The sequence below is a fragment of the Spea bombifrons genome, chromosome 9, assembly GCF_027358695.1.
Source record: "Spea bombifrons isolate aSpeBom1 chromosome 9, aSpeBom1.2.pri, whole genome shotgun sequence".
NCBI classification, from domain to species: Eukaryota; Metazoa; Chordata; class Amphibia; order Anura; family Pelobatidae; genus Spea; species Spea bombifrons.
Genome location: NC_071095.1, coordinates 16,183,336 through 16,204,492, shown reverse-complemented (window position 1 = coordinate 16,204,492; position 21,157 = coordinate 16,183,336). Strand labels below are relative to the sequence as shown.

The 21,157-nt window shown below is 46.9% G+C and overlaps 2 protein-coding genes across 2 annotated transcripts in view; both read left to right on the top strand.

Moving 5' to 3' along the window:
* The window catches only part of LOC128504295 (phosphatidylinositol 4,5-bisphosphate 3-kinase catalytic subunit delta isoform-like), a 2,856-nt gene extending 989 nt beyond the window's left edge, over positions 1 to 1,867 (top strand). The window contains exons 2-4 of the mRNA XM_053474333.1: positions 857 to 1,085; positions 1,336 to 1,559; positions 1,739 to 1,867. Coding sequence (XP_053330308.1) covers positions 857 to 1,085; positions 1,336 to 1,559; positions 1,739 to 1,867 — 582 coding nt within the window. The remainder of the gene's footprint in view (positions 1 to 856; positions 1,086 to 1,335; positions 1,560 to 1,738) is intronic.
* Positions 1,674 to 18,628, top strand: LOC128504870 (phosphatidylinositol 4,5-bisphosphate 3-kinase catalytic subunit delta isoform-like). Its single transcript, XM_053475123.1, has 19 exons — positions 1,674 to 2,187; positions 4,006 to 4,149; positions 4,363 to 4,452; positions 4,829 to 5,041; positions 5,983 to 6,079; positions 6,713 to 6,840; positions 9,495 to 9,545; positions 9,801 to 9,971; positions 11,326 to 11,447; positions 11,520 to 11,663; positions 12,680 to 12,779; positions 13,082 to 13,260; positions 14,027 to 14,136; positions 14,223 to 14,301; positions 14,488 to 14,655; positions 14,819 to 14,945; positions 15,134 to 15,279; positions 18,164 to 18,296; positions 18,442 to 18,628. The coding sequence occupies exons 1-19, from the start codon at positions 2,035 to 2,037 to the stop codon at positions 18,577 to 18,579; spliced, it is 2,493 nt and encodes an 830-aa protein (XP_053331098.1). The 5' UTR covers positions 1,674 to 2,034; the 3' UTR covers positions 18,580 to 18,628.
* Positions 18,629 to 21,157: the final 2,529 nt, after the last annotated feature.

The following is a 21,157-nucleotide window of genomic DNA, read 5'->3' as shown; positions in this document are numbered from 1 at the left end:
CATAACAGAGCAGATATAAAGCCCCCCAAACATCCATATATCCTCTTTCTTTGCTGTTCCCAGAAAGATAAGTATTATTCTCTAATTTTTTTGGTCAAACTTTGTGCTATATATTTATATATTTCTGTGTATTTTTATATATTTATATATTTCTGTGTATTTTTATATATTTATATATTTCTGTGTATTTTTATATATTTATATATTTCTGTGTATTTTTATATATTTAGATATTTGTGTTTTTATTTATAGTTATGTTTTTATTTCTATTGATGTTTATTTGCATTTATTTATTTGTATTTTTAGTTATAGTTTATAGGTTTATTTCTATAGATGTTTGTATTGATTGAAATTTTTATTTATTTGCATTTTTAGTTATAGTTTATAGGTTTATTTATATTGATGTTTAGTTGTATTCATTTATATTGATCTTTATTTGTATTTATTTATAGTTAATATATTTATATAAATTTCTATTTACTTATGGTATATTGATTTTTATGTCTTTAGTTATTTATATTTGTATTTATTTAGCGTTATATATGCTTATTTGTATTTTTATATGTATATATTTGTGTTTATTTCGATTTATTTCTATTTTTATTTACTTATAGTGTATATATTTATATATATATATTTATGCTTATGTTTATTTGTGTTTACGTGGATTTATTGATATTTGTATTTTTGTGTAGTCGTAGTTTATATACTGGACGTGGTTCGGAGGGTCCAGAGAAGGACATGTTATTATTGCTGTGACTCAAATTGTAGAATAGCAGAGCCACTGCGCCGACCCCAAGCAAAATGACAGATTGAATGACGTTCTAATGTCCCCCATGGTGTCCTGGTTTTTCAGCTGCTATGGCAACGGGCAGAGGAGGAGCCGCTTTTTCACATGCTCAGCCCTCCTTCCATGTACATGTTCACCTGCGTTAACCAGGCGGCGAAGGAGCAGGAGCTGGAGGACGAGCAGCAGCGCTTCTGTGACGTCAGGCCCTTCCTGCCCATACTTCGGCTCGTAGTGAGGGAGGGCGACCAAGCCGAAAAGTTACTGGACTCTCAGATCAGCTTCCTTATTGGCAAAGGTGAGACTCCAAAATGTAAAAATAAACCGTATCAGTGCGCACACGGAGGTGTCCTCTCGCACCGAGCCAAAATCACTGCCTTGTTTACTTTCCGTATCGCTTGCTGCCGGCCAGCGTGCTCTGCCGGAGCTCCGTCGTGCGGTTTCATTCTGCCAAGGATATCGGCTCCGGTTACATGCCCGACATTTACTCACATAGCCTTGCTGATACATTGTGTCATCCAATACCCACCGCCTGTCTCTCCATCCAGACCTCCGTGAATTTGAAGCGCTCGATGACCCCGAAATAAATGATTTCCGCTGTACGATGCGCCAGGCGTGTGAAGAGGCAGCCGTTCGCCGGCAGCAAATGGACTGGAAAAAATCGATGGAAACCAACTTTCCCCTCCAACTTGAACCCCCTTTCGACGTGTTACCCCGAGGAATAACGTTCGGCAAAACGCTCATGATTAAGGTCAAGTTTGAAGGCAGCGAGGTACCATCGGGGGCGGGGCTGCTCTGTACCGAAAAGTGCTCTCTCTATGGTTAGGTGGTTAACCTGAACATCGTTACTCGCACCATCACTCTCGGGAAGTCGGAACAATATGCGTTTAAAGGGACGTTTAACATTTTTCACACACAAACTGTTTTCCATTGATCTGCGCATTTTGCTAGCTAAACGACCAGCTCATGCGCAGATCAAGCGCTGACGCGTCCTTAGCGTCTGGCCCTGATACTCTTGGTTTTGAGGAAGAGTCTAAGCAGCTGAAGTGCAAGCCCGGTGGTCTGCTTACAGGGTGTTGAGGGATCTTTTTCCAGTGCGTGTTGGGATCGGCCCACACAAACCTGTATCTTCAAGAGGACGGGTGAGCCTCCTCTCCCTGCTGTTCCCTGTCTGCCTCCCCCCTCCGACGCCTCGCTATGTATTAGTATGTTCTTTACAGGAATATATTTACCCGTGGGTATCTCCGATGGATCCCCCGGTAACCCTCATCTACATGGCGCTAAAGAAAAAACCCACCATTTCCGGCCAAAAGTTTGCGGGACGTGCGGAGGACTACGTCCTGCAGATCAACGGGATGTTGGAGTACATTTACGGGAACTACCCCCTGTGTCGGTTTAAAGTGAGTAGCAGACCTTCCCTCATGATCTAGGCTCCCGACCTTCCCTACCTACCTTCCCTCATGATCTAGGCTCCCGACCTTCCCTACCTACCTTCCCTCATGATCTAGGCTCCCGACCTTCCCTATCTACCTTCCCTCATGATCTAGGCTCCCGACCTTCCCTACCTACCTTCCCTCATGATCTAGGCTCCCGACCTTCCCTACCTACCTTCCCTCAGGATCTAGGCTCCCGACCTTCCCTACCTACCTTCCCTCATGATCTAGGCTCCCGACCTTCCCTACCTACCTTCCCTCATGATCTAGGCTCCCGACCTTCCCTACCTACCTTCCCTCATGATCTAGGCTCGCGACCTTCCCTTCCTACCTTCCCTCATGATCTAGGCTCCCGACCTTCCCTACCTACCTTCCCTCATGATCTAGGCTCCCGACCTTCCCTACCTACCTTCCCTCATGATCTAGGCTCCTGACCTTCCCTACCTACCTTCCCTCAGGATCTAGTCTCCCGACCTTCCCTACCTACCTTCCCTCATGATCTAGGCTCCCGACCTTCCCTTCCTACCTTCCCTCATGATCTAGGCTCCCGACCTTCCCTACCTACCTTCCCTCATGATCTAGGCTCCGACCTTCCCTACCTACCTTCCCTCATGATCTAGGCTCCCGACCTTCCCTACCTACCTTTCCTCATGATCTAGGCTCCCGACCTTCCCTACCTACCTTTCCTCATGATCTAGGCTCCCGACCTTCCCTTCCTACCTTCCCTCATGATCTAGGCTCCCGACCTTCCCTACCTACCTTCCCTCATGATCTAGGCTCCTGACCTTCCCTACCTACCTTCCCTCATGATCTAGGCTCCCGACCTTCCCTTCCTACCTTCCCTCATGATCTAGGCTCCCGACCTTCCCTTCCTACCTTCCCTCATGATCTAGGCTCCCGACCTTCCCTACCTACCTTCCCTCATGATCTAGGCTCCTGACCTTCCCTACCTACCTTCCCTCAGGATCTAGTCTCCCGACCTTCCCTACCTACCTTCCCTCATGATCTAGGCTCCCGACCTTCCCTTCCTACCTTCCCTCATGATCTAGGCTCCCGACCTTCCCTACCTACCTTCCCTCATGATCTAGGCTCCGACCTTCCCTACCTACCTTCCCTCATGATCTAGGCTCCCGACCTTCCCTATCTACCTTTCCTCATGATCTAGGCTCCCGACCTTCCCTACCTACCTTTCCTCATGATCTAGGCTCCCGACCTTCCCTTCCTACCTTCCCTCATGATCTAGGCTCCCGACCTTCCCTACCTACCTTCCCTCATGATCTAGGCTCCTGACCTTCCCTACCTACCTTCCCTCATGATCTAGGCTCCCGACCTTCCCTTCCTACCTTCCCTCATGATCTAGGCTCCCGACCTTCCCTACCTACCTTCCCTCATGATCTAGGCTCCTGACCTTCCCTACCTACCTTCCCTCATGATCTAGACTCCCGACCTTCCCTACCTACCTTCCCTCATGATCTAGGCTCCCGACCTTCCCTACCTACCTTCCCTCATGATCTAGGCGCCAGACCTTTCTCCCAACCTTTTCTTTGGACCTTCCCTCACGACCTTCCCTCACGACCTTCCCTCACGACCTTCCCTCACGATCTTCCCTCACGACCTTCCCTCACGATCTTCCCTCACGACCTTCCATCACAACCTTCCCTCCTCACCTTGTCTCCTGATCTTCCCACCAGACATTTTCGTTTCTCTACACGTTAATAATTATTCGGATTTTTTTAACTTTTAACAAAATCTGATCCGGGTTCCTGTAATCTGTCTGATTTCCAGTACATCAAGCAGTGTCTGTGTCGACCCTGCACCCCTCACCTCACGCTGGTGTCCTTGTCATCGACAATGCCAGACAAGCCAGAAGACCTGAAGGTCCCCGGCTCCAAAACGCGCCACAGACGGCAACCTCCACCAGCTACGGAGGTGAGAGACCAGCTGGGGGGGGGTAAGCGCCGCACAGCGCTGGCTGAGGGTCACCTTCGTACTGTTAAACTTATGAGGCTTCGTATAATCTTTAAAGCAACTCCCACAATCCTCGGACAGCTCCCCAACCTCTGTTGTTGAAGTGATCGCGACTGATAGGTTCGAGCGAAGCTGAAGCGTAAATACTTTGTACTCTTGTGTGTTTTTTTTCAGCAGCATCGTTCTTCCATCTGGAACACGGATCATTCTTTTTTCATCCACCTCTTAAAAGGAAGCAATGTAAATGCTGATGAACGCTTGAAGGTTAGGGGGCGTTGGGGGTCTGTTGGGGGAAGGCTCTAGTGTTACATGTATTCTCTGGGAGAGAAGGCACGTGGTTCTAGATACCTCAAGCGGCGTGACCGCTACATGGACACGTGGTGTGGAATGTCTCGATCTCTCCGGCCCAGTGATGGGGTCTCTTTCTGAGTTTATGGAAATGTGCTCCGGTTTTATCCCGCATGGATGTTTAGTAAAAGGGGTTCCTGGTCTAGAAATCAGAGACACGCTGGGTTCGGCGGTTCTCGAGCACAGAACCTTTTTGTGACACTTTGTTAGGATATACCGAGTATTCTGGATTACGGCCCCGTCTGAATGATGAGCTTTCACTCCAGCTCCTAATCTCTGATTGGTCTTCTAGCTGGTGGTGGAAAGCGGTCTGTACCACGGCAATGAACTTCTGTGCACAGTGGTGAGCAGCAGGGAGGTGCACGCCGCCTCAGATCCCGTGTGGAATCAAACATTGGTGTTTGACATCTGTGTGCGTGACCTCCCACGCATGACACGGCTCAGCCTGGTCCTATGTGCCGTGAAAAAGGAGAAGAAGGCCAGCTCAACCAAGAGAAAAAAAGCTGTGAGTCCCTTTCAGATTCCAATGCCCCGGCTCCACGTGTAGGATCTCTGACAACAGACCACAAGCATCTGGTGCTTAACGGGGGCCGCCGGCATTCAATGCTTAGCAGGGGGACCGCCAGCATTCAATGCTTAGCAGGGGGACCGCCACTATTCAATGCTTAGCAGGGGGGCCGCCAGTGTCTGATGCTTAGCGGGGGGAGGGGGGCACTAGGTTCCGATGTATAGCAGGGGGACTGTCAGTGTCTGATGCTTAGCTGGGGGAGGGGGGCACTAGGTTCCGATGTATAGCAGGGGGACTGTCAGTGTCTGATGCTTAGCGGGGGGCCACCAGTGTCTGATGCTTACCCGGGGGACCACCAGTGTCTGATGTTTAGCTGGGGGACCACTAGTGTCCGATGCTTAGCCGTGGGGACCACTAGCCGCTGATGCTTAGCTGGGAGTGCTAGCATCTGATGTCTTACAGGGCCACTGACGTCTGATGGTTAGCGGGGGGACTACTAGCGTCCGATGGTTAGCCGGGGGACCACTAGCGTTTGATGCTTAGCCGGGGGACCACTAGCGTATGATGCTTAGCCGGGGGACCACTAGCGTCTGATGCTTAGCCGGGGGACCACCAGTGTCTGATGTTTAGCTGGGGGACCACTAGCGTCTGATGCTTAGCCGGGGGACCACTAGCGTCTGATGCTTAGCCGGAGGACCACTAGCGTCTGATGCTTAGCCGGGGGACCACTAGCGTCTGATGCTTAGCCGGGGGACCACTAGCGTCTGATGCTTAGCCGGGGGACCACTAGCGTCTGATGCTTAGCCGGGGGACCACCAGCGTCTGATGCTTAGCCGGGGGACCACCAGCGTCTGATGCTTAGCCGGGGGACCACTAGCCGCTGATGCTTAGCAGTGACCTGCTTTAAGATTCTCACAAATGTCCTTTCCTTTGGCTAGGGATGCCCCATCGCCTGGGTGAACACCATGGTTTTTGATTACAAGGACATGCTGAAGTGTGGACACCATTCTCTCTGTATGTGGCCCTCGCTTCTAGGTAATAAATAAATAAAAGAAGGTATGCTGACTTCATTTTTGTGGTCACTAGGAAGAGGTTGGGTGAGTAAGACTGAGCAATTCTGATTGGCTCACATAACACACAGAACTGGCAGGGATGTTGGTAATAAACCTTTGGTGGGAGATCCTCGTGTTTGTGAGGAAAATCCGTAGAATTCTTCGGGTGGCCGTAACATTCTGTAGCGGTGCGTAGAATTTGGGAGTTCTGGAGACAGATGGAATACACAAAAGCTACAAAAACGGACACATCTTTTTTAGGATTAGGCGGTAGGAAGAGGCAGGCCGCCGGCTCAGCTCTATTTCAGGTTTTCGTCCCCGTCAGGTTTTCGCCCTTCCCCGGGATGTGTCAGCTCTGCGGGTTAGACCCGGTCAGAAGCGAGATGAGCGCGGGAGCCCGTCTCACACGGTGCACATTGCGGATATTTACAGCTCTCTGACCCCGTCTTTAGTTTTTAGGCGTGTATATATGTATGTACACATGCATGAATATATATATATGTGTGTTCTTGGTATAAATGGATGGCTTAGATGGTGAGAGTCCACTGAGCTTTGCCCCTTTTGTGGGGTTTTTTGGCTGACGAAGCGAGTTTACTGATCTTCTCCTGTTTTCCAGATGAAAAGGAAGAAATTGTGTGCACGCTGAGAACCGCGCAGAGCAATCCCAGCACGGAGAGCGCGGCGACTCTGCTCATTTGCTTCCCTGTATTCGCGCAGCAGGTGTATTACCCCTCCATCGATAAGGTAAATGCATGAAGATAGTGCTGTAGGGGTTGATTGTGGTGAGTGCCGTGAGGGTAGATTATGGCCATCGCCGTGGGGGTAGATTGTGGTCAGTGCCGTGGGGGTAGATTGTGGTCAGTGCCGTGGGGGTAGATTGTGGTCAGTGCCGTGGGGGTAGATTGTGGCCAGCACCGTGGGGGTAGATTGTGGCCAGCGCCGTGGGGGTAGATTGTGGTCAGTGCCGTGGGGGTAGATTGTGGCCAGCACCGTGGGGGTAGATTGTGGTCAGTGCCGTGGGGGTAGATTGTGGTCAGTGCCGTGGGGGTAGATTGTGGCCAGCACCGTGGGGGTAGATTGTGGCCAGCGCCGTGGGGGTAGATTGTGGCCAGCGCCGTGGGGGTAGATTGTGGCCAGCGCCATGGGGGTAGATTGTGGCCAGCGCCGTGGGGGTAGATTGTGGCCAGCACCGTGGGGGTAGATTGTGGCCAGTGCCGTGGGGGTAGATTGTGGTCAGTGCCGTGGGGGTAGATTGTGGCCAGCGCCGTGGGGGTAGATTGTGGTCAGTGCCGTGGGGGTAGATTGTGGCCATGGCCGTGGGGGTAGATTGTGGTCAGTGCCGTGGGGGTAGATTGTGGTCAGTGCCGTGGGGGTAGATTGTGGTCAGTGCCGTGGGGGTAGATTGTGGCCAGCACCGTGGGGGTAGATTGTGGCCAGCGCCGTGGGGGGAGATTGTGGCCAGCGCCGTGGGGGTAGATTGTGGCCAGCGCCGTGGGGGTAGATTGTGGCCAGTGCCGTGGGGGTAGATTGTGGTCAGCGCCGTGGGGGTAGATTGTGGCCAGCGCCGTGGGGGTAGATTGTGGCCAGCGCCGTGGGGGTAGATTGTGGCCAGCGCCGTGGGGGTACATTGTGGCCAGCGCCGTGGGGGTACATTGTGGCCAGCGCCGTGGGGGTACATTGTGGCCAGCGCCGTGGGGGTAGATTGTGGCCAGCGCCGTGAGGGTAGATTGTGGTCAGTGCCGTGGGGGTAGATTGTGGCCAGTGCCGTGGGGGTAGATTGTGGCCAGTGCCGTGGGGGTAGATTGTGGTCAGTGCCGTGGGGGTAGATACTGTGCTTTCCTACGTTTTGTTTGCGCGACAGACCTGTTCGTTAGATTAAAGGCCGTGTTAGCGGTGATGTCTCGGTCCCGGCGTGGGTTTCATCGCCCGCCGTGAAGGAGATCAGTGTAACGATGGGTCAGCGCTGCCAGGCGATCTCCGTGGGACGTAGCGTACGCTCCGGGGCTTCTGTCCGCCGTCATTTCTGCGGGGCAGATGGGGAGGACCGTGCTGTGCGTAGGAGAATGCCACTTCCTCCTCCCTCCCACCCCATTAGACCTTCTCTGGCATATAAAGCTGTCTGCTGATCACCAACGCTGCTGATCACCCAACGACATGTAACAACGTTCCGTCCACGTTAAATACCCAACGACATGTAACAACGTTCCGTCCACGTTAAATACCCAACGACATGTAACAACGTTCCGTCCACGTTAAATACCCAACGACATGTAACAACGTTCCGTCCACGTTAAATACCCAACGACATGTAACAACGTTCCGTCCACGTTAAACACCCAACGACATGTAACAACGTTCCGTCCACGTTAAATACCCAACGACATGTAACAACGTTCCGTCCACGTTAAATACCCAACGACATGTAACAACGTTCCGTCCACGTTAAACACCCAACGACATGTAACAACGTTCCGTCCACGTTACATACCCAACGACATGTAACAACGTTCCGTCCACGTTAAATACCCAACGACATGTAACAACGTTCCGTCCACGTTAAATACCCAACGACATGTAACAACGTTCCGTCCACGTTAAATACCCAACGACATGTAACAACGTTCCGTCCACGTTAAACACCCAACGACATGTAACAACGTTCCGTCCACGTTACATACCCAACGACATGTAACAACGTTCCGTCCACGTTAAATACCCAACGACATGTAACAACGTTCCGTCCACGTTAAATACCCAACGACATGTAACAATGTTCCGTCCACGTTAAATACCCAACGACATGTAACAACGTTCCGTCCACGTTAAATACCCAACGACATGTAACAACGTTCCGTCCACGTTAAATACCCAACGACATGTAACAACGTTCCGTCCACGTTAAATACCCAACGACATGTAACAACGTTCCGTCCACGTTAAATACCCAACGACATGTAACAACGTTCCGTCCACGTTAAATACCCAACGACATGTAACAACGTTCCGTCCACGTTAAACACCCAACGACATGTAACAACGTTCCGTCCACGTTACATACCCAACGACATGTAACAACGTTCCGTCCACGTTAAATACCCAACGACATGTAACAACGTTCCGTCCACGTTAAATACCCAACGACATGTAACAACGTTCCGTCCACGTTAAATACCCAACGACATGTAACAACGTTCCGTCCACGTTAAATACCCAACGACATGTAACAACGTTCCGTCCACGTTAAATACCCAACGACATGTAACAACGTTCCGTCCACGTTAAATACCCAACGACATGTAACAACGTTCCGTCCACGTTAAATACCCAACGACATGTAACAACGTTCCGTCCACGTTAAATACCCAACGACATGTAACAACGTTCCGTCCACGTTCTAGGTTCTCAAGTTGGGAAGACACACGCAAGTTAGAAAGAGGATCTCCGAGGAGGTAACCAGCGGTGCTTTGGCTCATGGGACGAAGTGTTGGGTGGGATCTTGCGTGTGGCGGCTCTCGGGCGTAATAACGTCGTTCCCTGCGGCCTCTCTGTTGGGATGATTGGGTCTGGGGGGGTTTCTGAAGCGGGTTTGTATGGCGTTGTCGCCCGGAGAAGCCACGTGATGAGTTGCCACGTTGGAAATACCGGGAAGATCTCCGGGACCATTAAGGGGCGCCTCGGTGCTTTCTCTTCTCTGCCGTGAGCAGAAGCAGCAGCAGCTCTGGGAGATCGTGGAACGCAAGGGGCAAACAGAGTTCTACGAACACGAGAAGGACCTGGTGTGGGAAATGCGCCACGAGATCCGAGATCGCTACCCCGAGGCCCTCTGCAAAGTGCTGCTCGCCACCAAGTGGAACCAGCGAGAGGATGTGGCACAGGTGATGAAGATCCAGCTTCCTGTATACAGTAATATAACCCCCCCCAGCGCTGTATACAGTAATATAACCCCAAGCGCTGTATACAGTAATATAACCCCCGGCGCTGTATACAGTAATATAACACCCCAGCGCTGTATACAGTAATATAACCCCCAGCGCTGTATACAGTAATATAACCCCCAGCGCTGTATACAGTAATATAACCCCCCCAGCGCTGTATACAGTAATATAACCCCCCCAGCGCTGTATACAGTAATATAACCCCCCCAGCGCTGTATACAGTAATATAACCCCCCCCCCAGCGCTGTATACAGTAATATAACCCCCAGCGCTGTATACAGTAATATAACCCCGGGCGCTGTATACAGTAATATAACCCCCCAGCGCTGTATACAGTAATATAACCCCCAGCGCTGTATACAGTAATATAACCCCCAGCGCTGTATACAGTAATATAACCCCCAGCGCTGTATACAGTAATATAACCCCCAGCCCTGTATACAGTAATATAACCCCCCCAGCGCTGTATACAGTAATATAACCCCCCAGCGCTGTATACAGTAATATAACCCCCCCAGCGCTGTATACAGTAATATAACCCCCCGGCACTGTATACAGTAATATAACCCCCCAGCACTGTATACAGTAATATAACCCCCAGCGCTGTATCCAGTAATATAACCCCCAGCGCTGTATACAGTAATATAACCCCCCAGCGCTGTATACAGTAATATAACCCCCAGCGCTGTATACAGTAATATAACCCCCCAGCACTGTATACAGTAATATAACCCCCAGCGCTGTATACAGTAATATAACCCCCAGCGCTGTATACAGTAATATAACCCCTAGCGCTGTATATAGTAATATAACCCCCAGCGCTGTATATAGTAATATAACCCCCAGCGCTGTATACAGTAATATACCCCCCCAGCGCTGTATACAGTAATATCGGTTGATGTTGAGAAAAACCTGATTTTATCTAATTTTGCCCCAATAAACTCCCTTTACCTCCAGACCCGGAGCCGCTATCATCGTCAGTCATTTGATATTTGGGATGAGTTTCCCGGCTCAAACACCACGCTGAGCTGATGCTTTATGGCGATGCTAATTAAGCCCGTCCCTCCATAGACTTTCATTAGCCAGAGAGTCCAACATGATGATTTATACTCATTTTATTGTTCCCCACAGGCAGTATGATAAGGAGTCGGGGTGTTTAGTAGATCGGGGGTCAGATAACAGAGCGAGAATCATACAAACGGCTGATATGCAGCTGCCTTGGGCAAAAAAGAGAATAGAACGAGTTCCCCTTTTCCGTTGAAGGTAGTAGTTACTCACCTTGTGTCTCCAACAGATGATGTGCTTGTTACAGTCCTGGCCAGACCTTCCTGTCTTCATGTACCTGGAGCTACTGGACTTCAGCATCCCCGACTGCTTTGTGAGGTCCTTCACCCTCAGCTGCCTGATGAAGCTCACGTGAGTGTCGGGGCGGGGGGCTTCTCTGCGGCCGGCAGGGTCTGAAGCCGGCTTTTCTCGTCTCTCCCGTAGGAACGACGAGCTGTGTCTGTACCTCCTACAGCTGGTGCAGGTCCTGAAGTGGGAACCTTATCACGACTGTGACTTAACCAGGTTCCTCCTGGAGAGGGCCCTGATGCACCGACGGACCGGCCACTTCCTGTTCTGGCATCTTCGGTAGGAACGAGCCTCAGCGTCGCTGTTATCTCCGCGGCAGATAAAATGGCCTCTCTCTACGTGCTTGGAAACATTTGAGGGGTATCAGAACGAAACGTTGAAAGTCCACGTGTCAATCCACAGACAGGGCAGGCGGGTTTCGTGTTAATCCACAGACAGATCAGGCGGGTTTCGTGTCAATCCACAGACAGGGCAGGCGGGTTTCGTGTCAATCCACAGACAGGGCAGGCGGGTTTCGTGTCAATCCACAGACAGGGCAGGCAGGTTTCGTGTCAATCCACAGACAGGGCAGGCAGGTTTTGTGTCAATCCACAGACAGGGCAGGCAGGTTTCGTGTCAATCCACAGACAGGGCAGGCGGGTTTCGTGTGAATCCACAGACAGGGCAGGCGGGTTTCATGTCAATCCACAGACAGGGCAGGCGGGTTTCGTGTCAATCCACAGACAGGGCAGGCGGGTTTCGTGTCGATCCACAGACAGGGCAGGCGGGTTTCATGTCGATCCACAGACAGGGAAGGCGGGTTTCGTGTTAATCCTCAGACAGGGCAGGCGGGTTTCGTGTCAATCCACAGACAGGGCAGGCGGGTTTCGTGTCAATCCACAGACAGGGCAGGCGGGTTTCGTGTCAATCCACAGACAGGGCAGGCGGGTTTCGTGTCAATCCACAGACAGGGCAGGCGGGTTTCGTGTCAATCCACAGACAGGGCAGGCGGGTTTCGTGTCAATCCACAGACAGGGCAGGCGGGTTTCGTGTCGATCCACAGACAGGGCAGGTGGGTTTCATGTCGATCCACAGACAGGGCAGGCAGGTTTTGTGTCAATCCACAGACAGGGCAGGCGGGTTTTGTGTCAATCCACAGACAGGGCAGGCGGGTTTCGTGTCAATCCACAGACAGAGCAGGCGGGTTTCGTGTCAATCCACAGACAGGGCAGGCGGGTTTCGTGTCAATCCACAGACAGGGCAGGCGGGTTTCCCCGCGGCCTCGTTTCTCATTTTTTCCGTCCCTGTTTCTCCAGGTCGGAGATGCACGTTCCCAGCGTGGCCGTGCGCTTCGGGCTCATCCTTGAGGCCTATTGCCGCGGAAGCAGCTACCATATGAAGGTCCTTATGAAACAGGTATAGCTCCCACGTGGCGTTGCGAGGGGCCACGTCTCCTCCGCTACTGAAAGGCTCTGTTTTTGGGTGATTTTACTGTCCAGGACCCTCCACCGCTTGGGGATATCGAGAGCTCTAGTGCTGGCGGGAGAAAAAAAACGAATGGGCCGTGACCTAGAGAAGTAACGCGTCTCTGTGAAGCTGCCGTAGTGAAAGTGTCCACGAGCCTATTTTGTTAAGAACATTTGCCCCCGCGCCCTGCCCCTTGCCCCTTTCCATGGCGCTTGTTTCCGGAAGAATCTCGTTACGTGTTCTTCTTCCAGGCAGAAGCGCTAACCAAGCTGAAGGAATTGAACGACTTTGTGAGGTCCGGCGTGCAGAAGACCCGCAGACCGTTGGCCAAGGAGGCCATGCACATGTGCCTGAGCCAGGACGACTACCGCGAAGCCCTGTCACACATGTATTCGCCGCTGGATCCCAACACGATGCTTACAGATGTATGGTGAGCGCCACACGCAGTCACTACAAAACATCTGACTACACGTGTTGTGGGGTGCGGCGGCCACCGCCTGTCCCCTGGATCACAGCGTTCCCAAAGCTTTCTTTAAACAGAGAAGACAGAAGCGTCGTGGAATAGATCTCTCGTAGTAAAGTAGTGGCAGCAAACGCAGAATTCTTCTTCTGTCACTTTATTATTATCCGCCAAGATGGCGAGAGAGCAGCAAGCCACAGAAAAAAGGCACGTCGCTTACGAGAGAAGATAATCGAAATAAGCGTTACGGTATGGTACCCTTAACACTGTCAGTCCCCGTATGTCCTTCAAACTTGCAGCAAGAAGCCCATTAGGACGTACCGGTACGTCCTGACTTTGTTTACATAACCAGGACTCTCCCCCGTCAGCAGAACCCAGCATCTCTAGCACACCGCCATTCAAGGAATGTCCGGTCACGTGATCAGGCATTCCATTTCTCCAGCAGAAGTTCACTTGCGAACAGGAGGGCCTCAGCAGGATGTTTCTGCTGGGCTCTCCAATTGCTCCCCCTGCTGGCTGATCTCACGTATTGCAATCAGCAATGCGGGGCTGTGGAGCTCAGCTTGCTGATCAGGGGCCCGTATCTGCTGGATGTTCTCATGAATAACTGGAAGGGGATAGGTAAAGATTGGACCTTGGACCACCGACCCACCTGTGGGTATCTGACATTTTGTAAGGCAGTCTAGGGTCGGGGGGGTCTCTCTACCTTGTCTCATTGTAACTGTCTCTTCCGCAGTGTGGAACTTTGCACTTTTAAGGATTCCAAGATGAAGCCCCTTTGGATTGTGTACAATAACGAGCTGTCCGGCGGGAGACGCCTTGCGATCATGTTTAAGAATGGAGACGGTAAGACGGTAGCCCCCGCGGGGCTCCGGGGCTGGGGCAGATCTTCTCACGGGGTCGCCCGTCTCACGCAGTGCTGTCTGGTGCAGATCTGCGGCAGGACATGCTGGCGTTACAGATGATTCGGCAGATGGACATCCTATGGAAGAGGGAAGGTTTGGATCTCCGGTAAGGGAATGTGGCGGGCCCCTGGCGTGTTAGTGGCAGCTGCACATCTGAGTGCATCTGACGCTCCCGTCCCTCTCGGACTACAGCGTGGCTCGCAGCAGAGGGGATTTCCTTTCGCTCCCCGGTCTTGTATGTTTGATCCAAACTCTGCATTTAATCCCCCCCCCGTCTGTTTCTTCTGCTGAGGATGATTCCTTACGGATGCCTTTCCACTGGGGACAAGACCGGCCTCATCGAGGTTGTCATGCGTTCCGAGACGATCGCCAACATTCAGCGTGACTGCAGCAGCGTGGCGGCGACCGCCGTGTTTAACAAGGATGCCCTCCTGCACTGGCTGAGGAGGAGGAATCCGGGGTAAGTGAAGAGCGTGCGCCATGACAGCGTGCGCCATGACAGCGTGCGCCATGACAGCGTGCCCCATGACAGCGTGCGCCATGACAGCGTGCCAGATACGCGGCTGTTCAATGACCGCCTGAGGCGCTTGGACAGACTTGTCATGGACTCTCCTGTTTTCCAGCAGGAAATATGTGGACGGTGCCATCGAGGAGTTCACGCTTTCCTGCGCCGGCTGTTGTGTGGCTACGTACGTGCTGGGTATCGGAGACAGACACAGCGACAATATCATGATACACGAAAGCGGGCAGGTGAGCGAGCGGCCTTAAATCCAGGCTCCTCTGATTAGCGGCACGGCGCACCAGGCGGGCCGAATGCTCCTAGCTTCTTACTATGTGCGCTGGCCGGTGCGTGGAGCAAGCGGCACACCGGAGAGGGACTTGGCGGGACGTGTACCACGTGTCATTTGGTGTCATTTGGTGTGGTTTTTTGTTTCTAGCTCTTTCACATCGATTTTGGACATTTCTTGGGTCATTTTAAGACCAAACTGGGCATCAAGCGAGAGCGCGTCCCCTTCGTATTAACGCATGATTTCGTGCACGTCATCCAGAACGGGAGGGCAAGCGACACGGAAAAGTTTGACAGGTGAGCTCTGATTACTTGGTCTTCTTATCGGAAGCCGGCTAGAATATAATAACCGTATTAATTAGAATGACAGTAATAATATTATTAACAGTAATAATGCTAGTAATAATGCTTGTAATAATAATAATAACAGTAATATTAATATTATTAACAGTAATAATGCCAGTAATAATATTATTAACAGTAATAATGCTAGTAATAATGCTTGTAATAATATTATTAACAGTAATATTATTATTATTAACAGTAATAATGCCATTAATAATATTAATAACAGTAATAATGCTAGTAATTTTATTAATAACAGTAATAATGACAGTAATAATATTATTATTATTAACAGTAATATTGACAGTAATAATATTAATAACAGTAATAATGCTAGTAGTAATATTATTAATAACAGTAATAATGCTAGTAATATTAATAACAGTAATAATGACATTAATAATATTATTGTTATTAATAACAGTAATACTATTATTATTATTAACAGTAATATTATTAATAACAGTAATAATGACAGTAATAATATTATTATTATTATTAACAGTAATAATGCTAGTAATAATATTAATAACAGTAATAATGACAGTAATATTATTATTATTATTAACAGTAATAATTCTAGTAATATTAATAACAGTAATAATGACAGTAATAATATTATTATTATTAACAGTAATAATGACAGTAATAATATTATTATTATTATTAACAGTAATAATGCTATTAATATTATTAATAACAGTAATAATCACAGTAATAATATTATTATTATTATTATTATTAATAACAGTAATAATGCTAGTAATAATGACAGTAATAATATTATTAACAGTAATATTATTATTATTATTAACAGTAATAATGCCAGTTATAATATTAATAACAGTAATAATTCTAGTAATATTAATAACAGTAATAATGACAGTAATAATATTATTATTATTAATAACAGTAATAATGACAGTAATAATATTATTATTATTATTAACAGTAATAATGCTAGTAATATTATTAATAACAGTAATAATGACAGTAATAATATTATTATTATTAATAACAGTAATAATGACAGTAATAATATTATTATTATTATTATTATTATTAACAGTAACAATGCTAGTAATATTATTAATAACAGTAATAATGACAGTAATAATATTATTATTATTATTAATAACAGTAATAATGCTAGTAATAATGACAGTAATAATATTATTAACAGTAATATTATTATTATTATTAACAGTAATAATGCCAGTTATAATATTAATAACAGTAATAATTCTAGTAATATTTAACAGTAATAATGACAGTAATAATATTATTATTATTAATAACAGTAATAATGACAGTAATAATATTATTATTATTATTAACAGTAATACTGCTAGTAATATTATTAATAACAGTAATAATGACAGTAATATTATTATTATTATTAACAGTAATAATGCTAGTAATATTAATAACAGTAATAATGACAGTAATATTATTATTATTATTATTATTAACAGTAATAATGCTACTAATATTATTAATAACAGTAATAATGACAGTAATAATATTATTATTATTATTATTAAGAGTAATAATGCTAGTTATAATATTAATAACAGTAATAATGACAGTAATATTATTATTATTATTAACAGTAATAATGACAGTAATAATATTAATAACAGTAATAATGCTAGTAGTAATATTATTAATAACAGTAATAATGTTAGTAATATTAATAACAATAATGCTAGTAGTAATATTATTAATAACAGTAATAATGCTAGTAATATTAATAACAGTAATAATGACAGTAATATTATTATTATTATTAACAGTAATAATGCTAGTAATATTATTAATAACAGTAATAATGACAGTAATAATATTATTATTATTATTATTAACAGTAATAATGCTAGTAATATTATTAATAACAGTAATAATGACAGTAATACTATTATTATTATTAACAGTAATAATGCTAGTAATATTATTAATAACAGTAATAATGACAGTAATAATATTATTATTATTATTAACAGTAATAATGCTAGTAATAATATTAATAACAGTAATAATGCTAGTAGTAATATTATTAATAACAGTAATAATGCTAGTAATATTAATAACAGTAATAATGACATTAATAATATTATTGTTATTAATAACAGTAATACTATTATTATTATTAACAGTAATAATGCTAGTAATATTATTAATAACAGTAATAATGACAGTAATAATATTATTATTATTATTATTAACAGTAATAATGCTAGTAATAATATTAATAACAGTAATAATGACAGTAATATTATTATTATTATTAACAGTAATAATTCTAGTAATATTAATAACAGTAATAATGACAGTAATAATAGTATTATTAACAGTAATAATGCTAGTAATATTATTAATAACAGTAATAATGACAGTAATAATATTATTATTATTAATAACAGTAATAATGACAGTAATAATATTATTATTATTAATAACAGTAATGACAGTAATAATACTATTATTATTATTAACAGTAATAATGCTAGTAATATTATTAATAACAGTAATAATGACAGTAATAATATTATTATTATTAATAACAGTAATAATGCTAGTAATATTATTAATAACAGTAATAATATTATTATTATTAATAACAGTAATAATGCTAGTAGTAATAACTCAGTAGAAGATAAAGTGCGAGGTTTAAAGCTGGTATCCAAAACCCGGCAGCCGCGTATGTCTGGCGCTTGTTGGATGACATCACAGGACGAGGAGAGAGTGAGGCGGAAGCGACGGCCGGGCTCTGTGATCATTTTATCCACGGCGTGGGTCACAGATCCTTTCTTTTTTTCCTCCCCGGCCCTTTCAGGTTCCGTGACCTCTGCGAAAGGGCTTACATGATTGTGAGACGTCGGGCCGCCCTCTTCCTCAATCTGTTTGCGCTTATGAAGGCAGCGGGTTTACCTGAGCTCAGCGATTCCAGCGACCTGCGGTATCTCAAGGTGAGACGTGCTGACGGGGTCGTGGTCAGGGCTTTGGGGAGGTGCGCTGACCCAAATTCTTTCCTGCGCAGAAAGCGCCTCCACTGTGTTTGTTTCTGTTGGCTAATATATCAACGTATATGCATGGGGTTTTTTTTCACCCCAGGATTCCTTAGCGCTTGGCAAGAGCGACGCAGACGCCTTGAAACATTTCCGGATGAAATTTGACGACGCTCTAAGGGGAAGCTGGAAAACCAAAGTGAACTGGTTCGCCCACAGTTTGTCCAAAGACAACCGGCAGTGACCGATGACCGACCAACCGGATCTCCATCCTTCGGATTCATTGGCTTGCAGGCCGCTGCTTGGCAATAAGTTGGACTTTTGTAGAGGGCACATCGTTCCAGCTTCATGTGCTGATTGAGATAACAGGATGGCGCGCCGGACTCTGCCTCCTGTGCGGTTATGTTAATGAACCTGTATATTTTGCTTGTTTGTGTAAAACCAGTTTGTTTGTGTTTTTGTTTAGTTTCTGATAAATAATACATTTTTACACGTTTCTTCTTAGTACTGTCACAGTTAATATGTTGGTCGGAGGTCCAACTCTTCTTACTTCGCAAACAGTTAGTGGGTAAACTCGGGGATAATTGAAGAGAAGCTGCTGAGACCAGCTGCCCTTATTTGTGGCTCCTGACAAGCTAAGAATACATATATATATTTAATGCAGTCTGAGTTACCCCGTGACGTCATTATTTCCATAATCTGTATGCTGCATGAGGAACACTCACTATTTATTTCATTTACCAGCAGCTTCTCTCGGTGCAATGATCATCCATCCCCACCAGAGGGCAGCAAGGCCCAACTATATCTTATATCACTGTATGTCATGAAAATGCTGACCCCTGCTGGTCACTTGTGCGCATGACGGTACCATTTACAATATTAAGTTGGAATTTGTTATACTTTGGCGCCGTCCTGTGGACATACTCTGTAATTACATGTCAGCTTTAATGGTGTGACGCTGTGATTTGTTATCCTTTGGCGTCATCGTGAGCATGAGTGAAGGGCAGTGAGTGGCACCCTGAGGAAGATGCTGGGTGCGAATAACAAAATAAGGGTGAGTGTCGGTAACATCACTAAGAGGAGCAGAGTGTGAGTGACGGCACGAGGGAGGACCTCAGTATGAGTGACAGCATGAACGAGAAAATGAGTGAGTGATAGCATAACGGAGAAAATGAGTGTGAGTGACAGCATGACACCATTTATTACCCCATGCCCTTGCTTACCGGTGGGTAAATAGCGCAGTAGATCTCCTCTTTTATCAGGCTCTGCCTAAACGCTCTGCTGTCTTTCTCTTTTAGGGATGTGCAACGCTCTGCACGGGTCTGCTGCTCTGACCCTGGGCAAGAAGGCATTTCCCCCCAGCTGCTGCTTCACTCCGTAAGGTTTCTGCCTTCATGAGGAGGTAACTTGTTTTGTTAGCGACATATGAAACAAAGTGCTTGTTTTCTGTCACTCACACTCAGCCCCCCATTGTGCCGTTACTCACACTCATTTACCCTCTCATGCTATCAGTCACACTTATTTCCTCCTCATTTTCTCAGTAACACTCACTGCCTCATTGCCTGCTCTTGCTCAAACTCTGCATCCCGCCTCGCTGACAGTCTGTGTCTCCACACTTCACGTCCCCTCACTCACACTCTGTGTCCCCTCAATCTGCATTCCCCTCTCACCCGTACTTAGCATATCCATACTTTGTGGCCCCTCGTGCTCACACTCTGCATCCCGCCTCGCTGACAGTCTGTGTCTCCACACTCTACGTCCCCTCACTCACACTCTGTGTCCCCTCAATCTGCATTCCCCTCTCACCCGTACTTAGCATATCCATACTTTGTGGCCCCTCGTGCTCACACTCTGCGTCTCCATATTCTGAATCCCCTCTCGTTTACACGCTGCGTCCACTCTTGCCCTCCCTCCTCCTTCACGCTTGTCCTCACTCTGCATCCCTTCTCACTCCCACTCTTGCCCTCCCTCCTCCTTCACGCTTGTCCTCACTCTGCATCGTCATGTTCTGCGTCCCCAAACTCTGCATCTACTCCCGCCGCCTCCCTCCTTCCTTTACTCTCGCCCACACTCCACGTCTTCTCGTGCCTGCGCTCTGCGTTCCTTGGCGTTCTTTGGCACTGTATGTCTCTCCTGTGTGGAGTCTCTAGTTGAGTGCGCTCGCCTCAGCACTTGGAGGCACATAACTACCTCTTTGGTGACTTGTAAGCGTTGCTGCTTTTCCATAAAAATAGTTTAGTGTATGTTATCTCGTAAAGACATTAAAGGTACGCACAGCCGCTATAACACTCGCTAGAGTCACCCAGGATCAAACCAGCAGCGCTGCGCACGGCCAGTCTCCGTGAGTCCTGGCCAGTGAATGTGTGTGTGATCGGTGGTGTGGAAATGGAGTATGAGTGTGATAGGAGTGCGGGTCGGGGCGAATGGGACCGGGAGGCGGAGCACCTAGTTTTTTATAATGAATGTAAAAATCTAATGTCCCGCTGTTTGTTTCTTTTTAGGTAACAGGTAAGGTGTTTGTACCGGGAATGGAACCCGGCACGTGACTGTGGGGTTTCCCGCGGACATATTATGTCTGACCCGCAAAAACTTTAACTATACAGACGGTCTCTATCACAGCAATCAGCGGGAAATAGAGTGAATTAACACGATTGGGTGGCGCGGTGGGCGCACGCCGGCCCCTTTTAACTTCATGAATGCCGGCCTCCACCCGCTGCCCCCACCAGACCCCTATATGCCACTCTGCCTCCAGAAATGCCTTATACTACCCTATATGCCACTCTGCCCCATGATATGCCCCTAGCATATAGGGGTATAAGGCA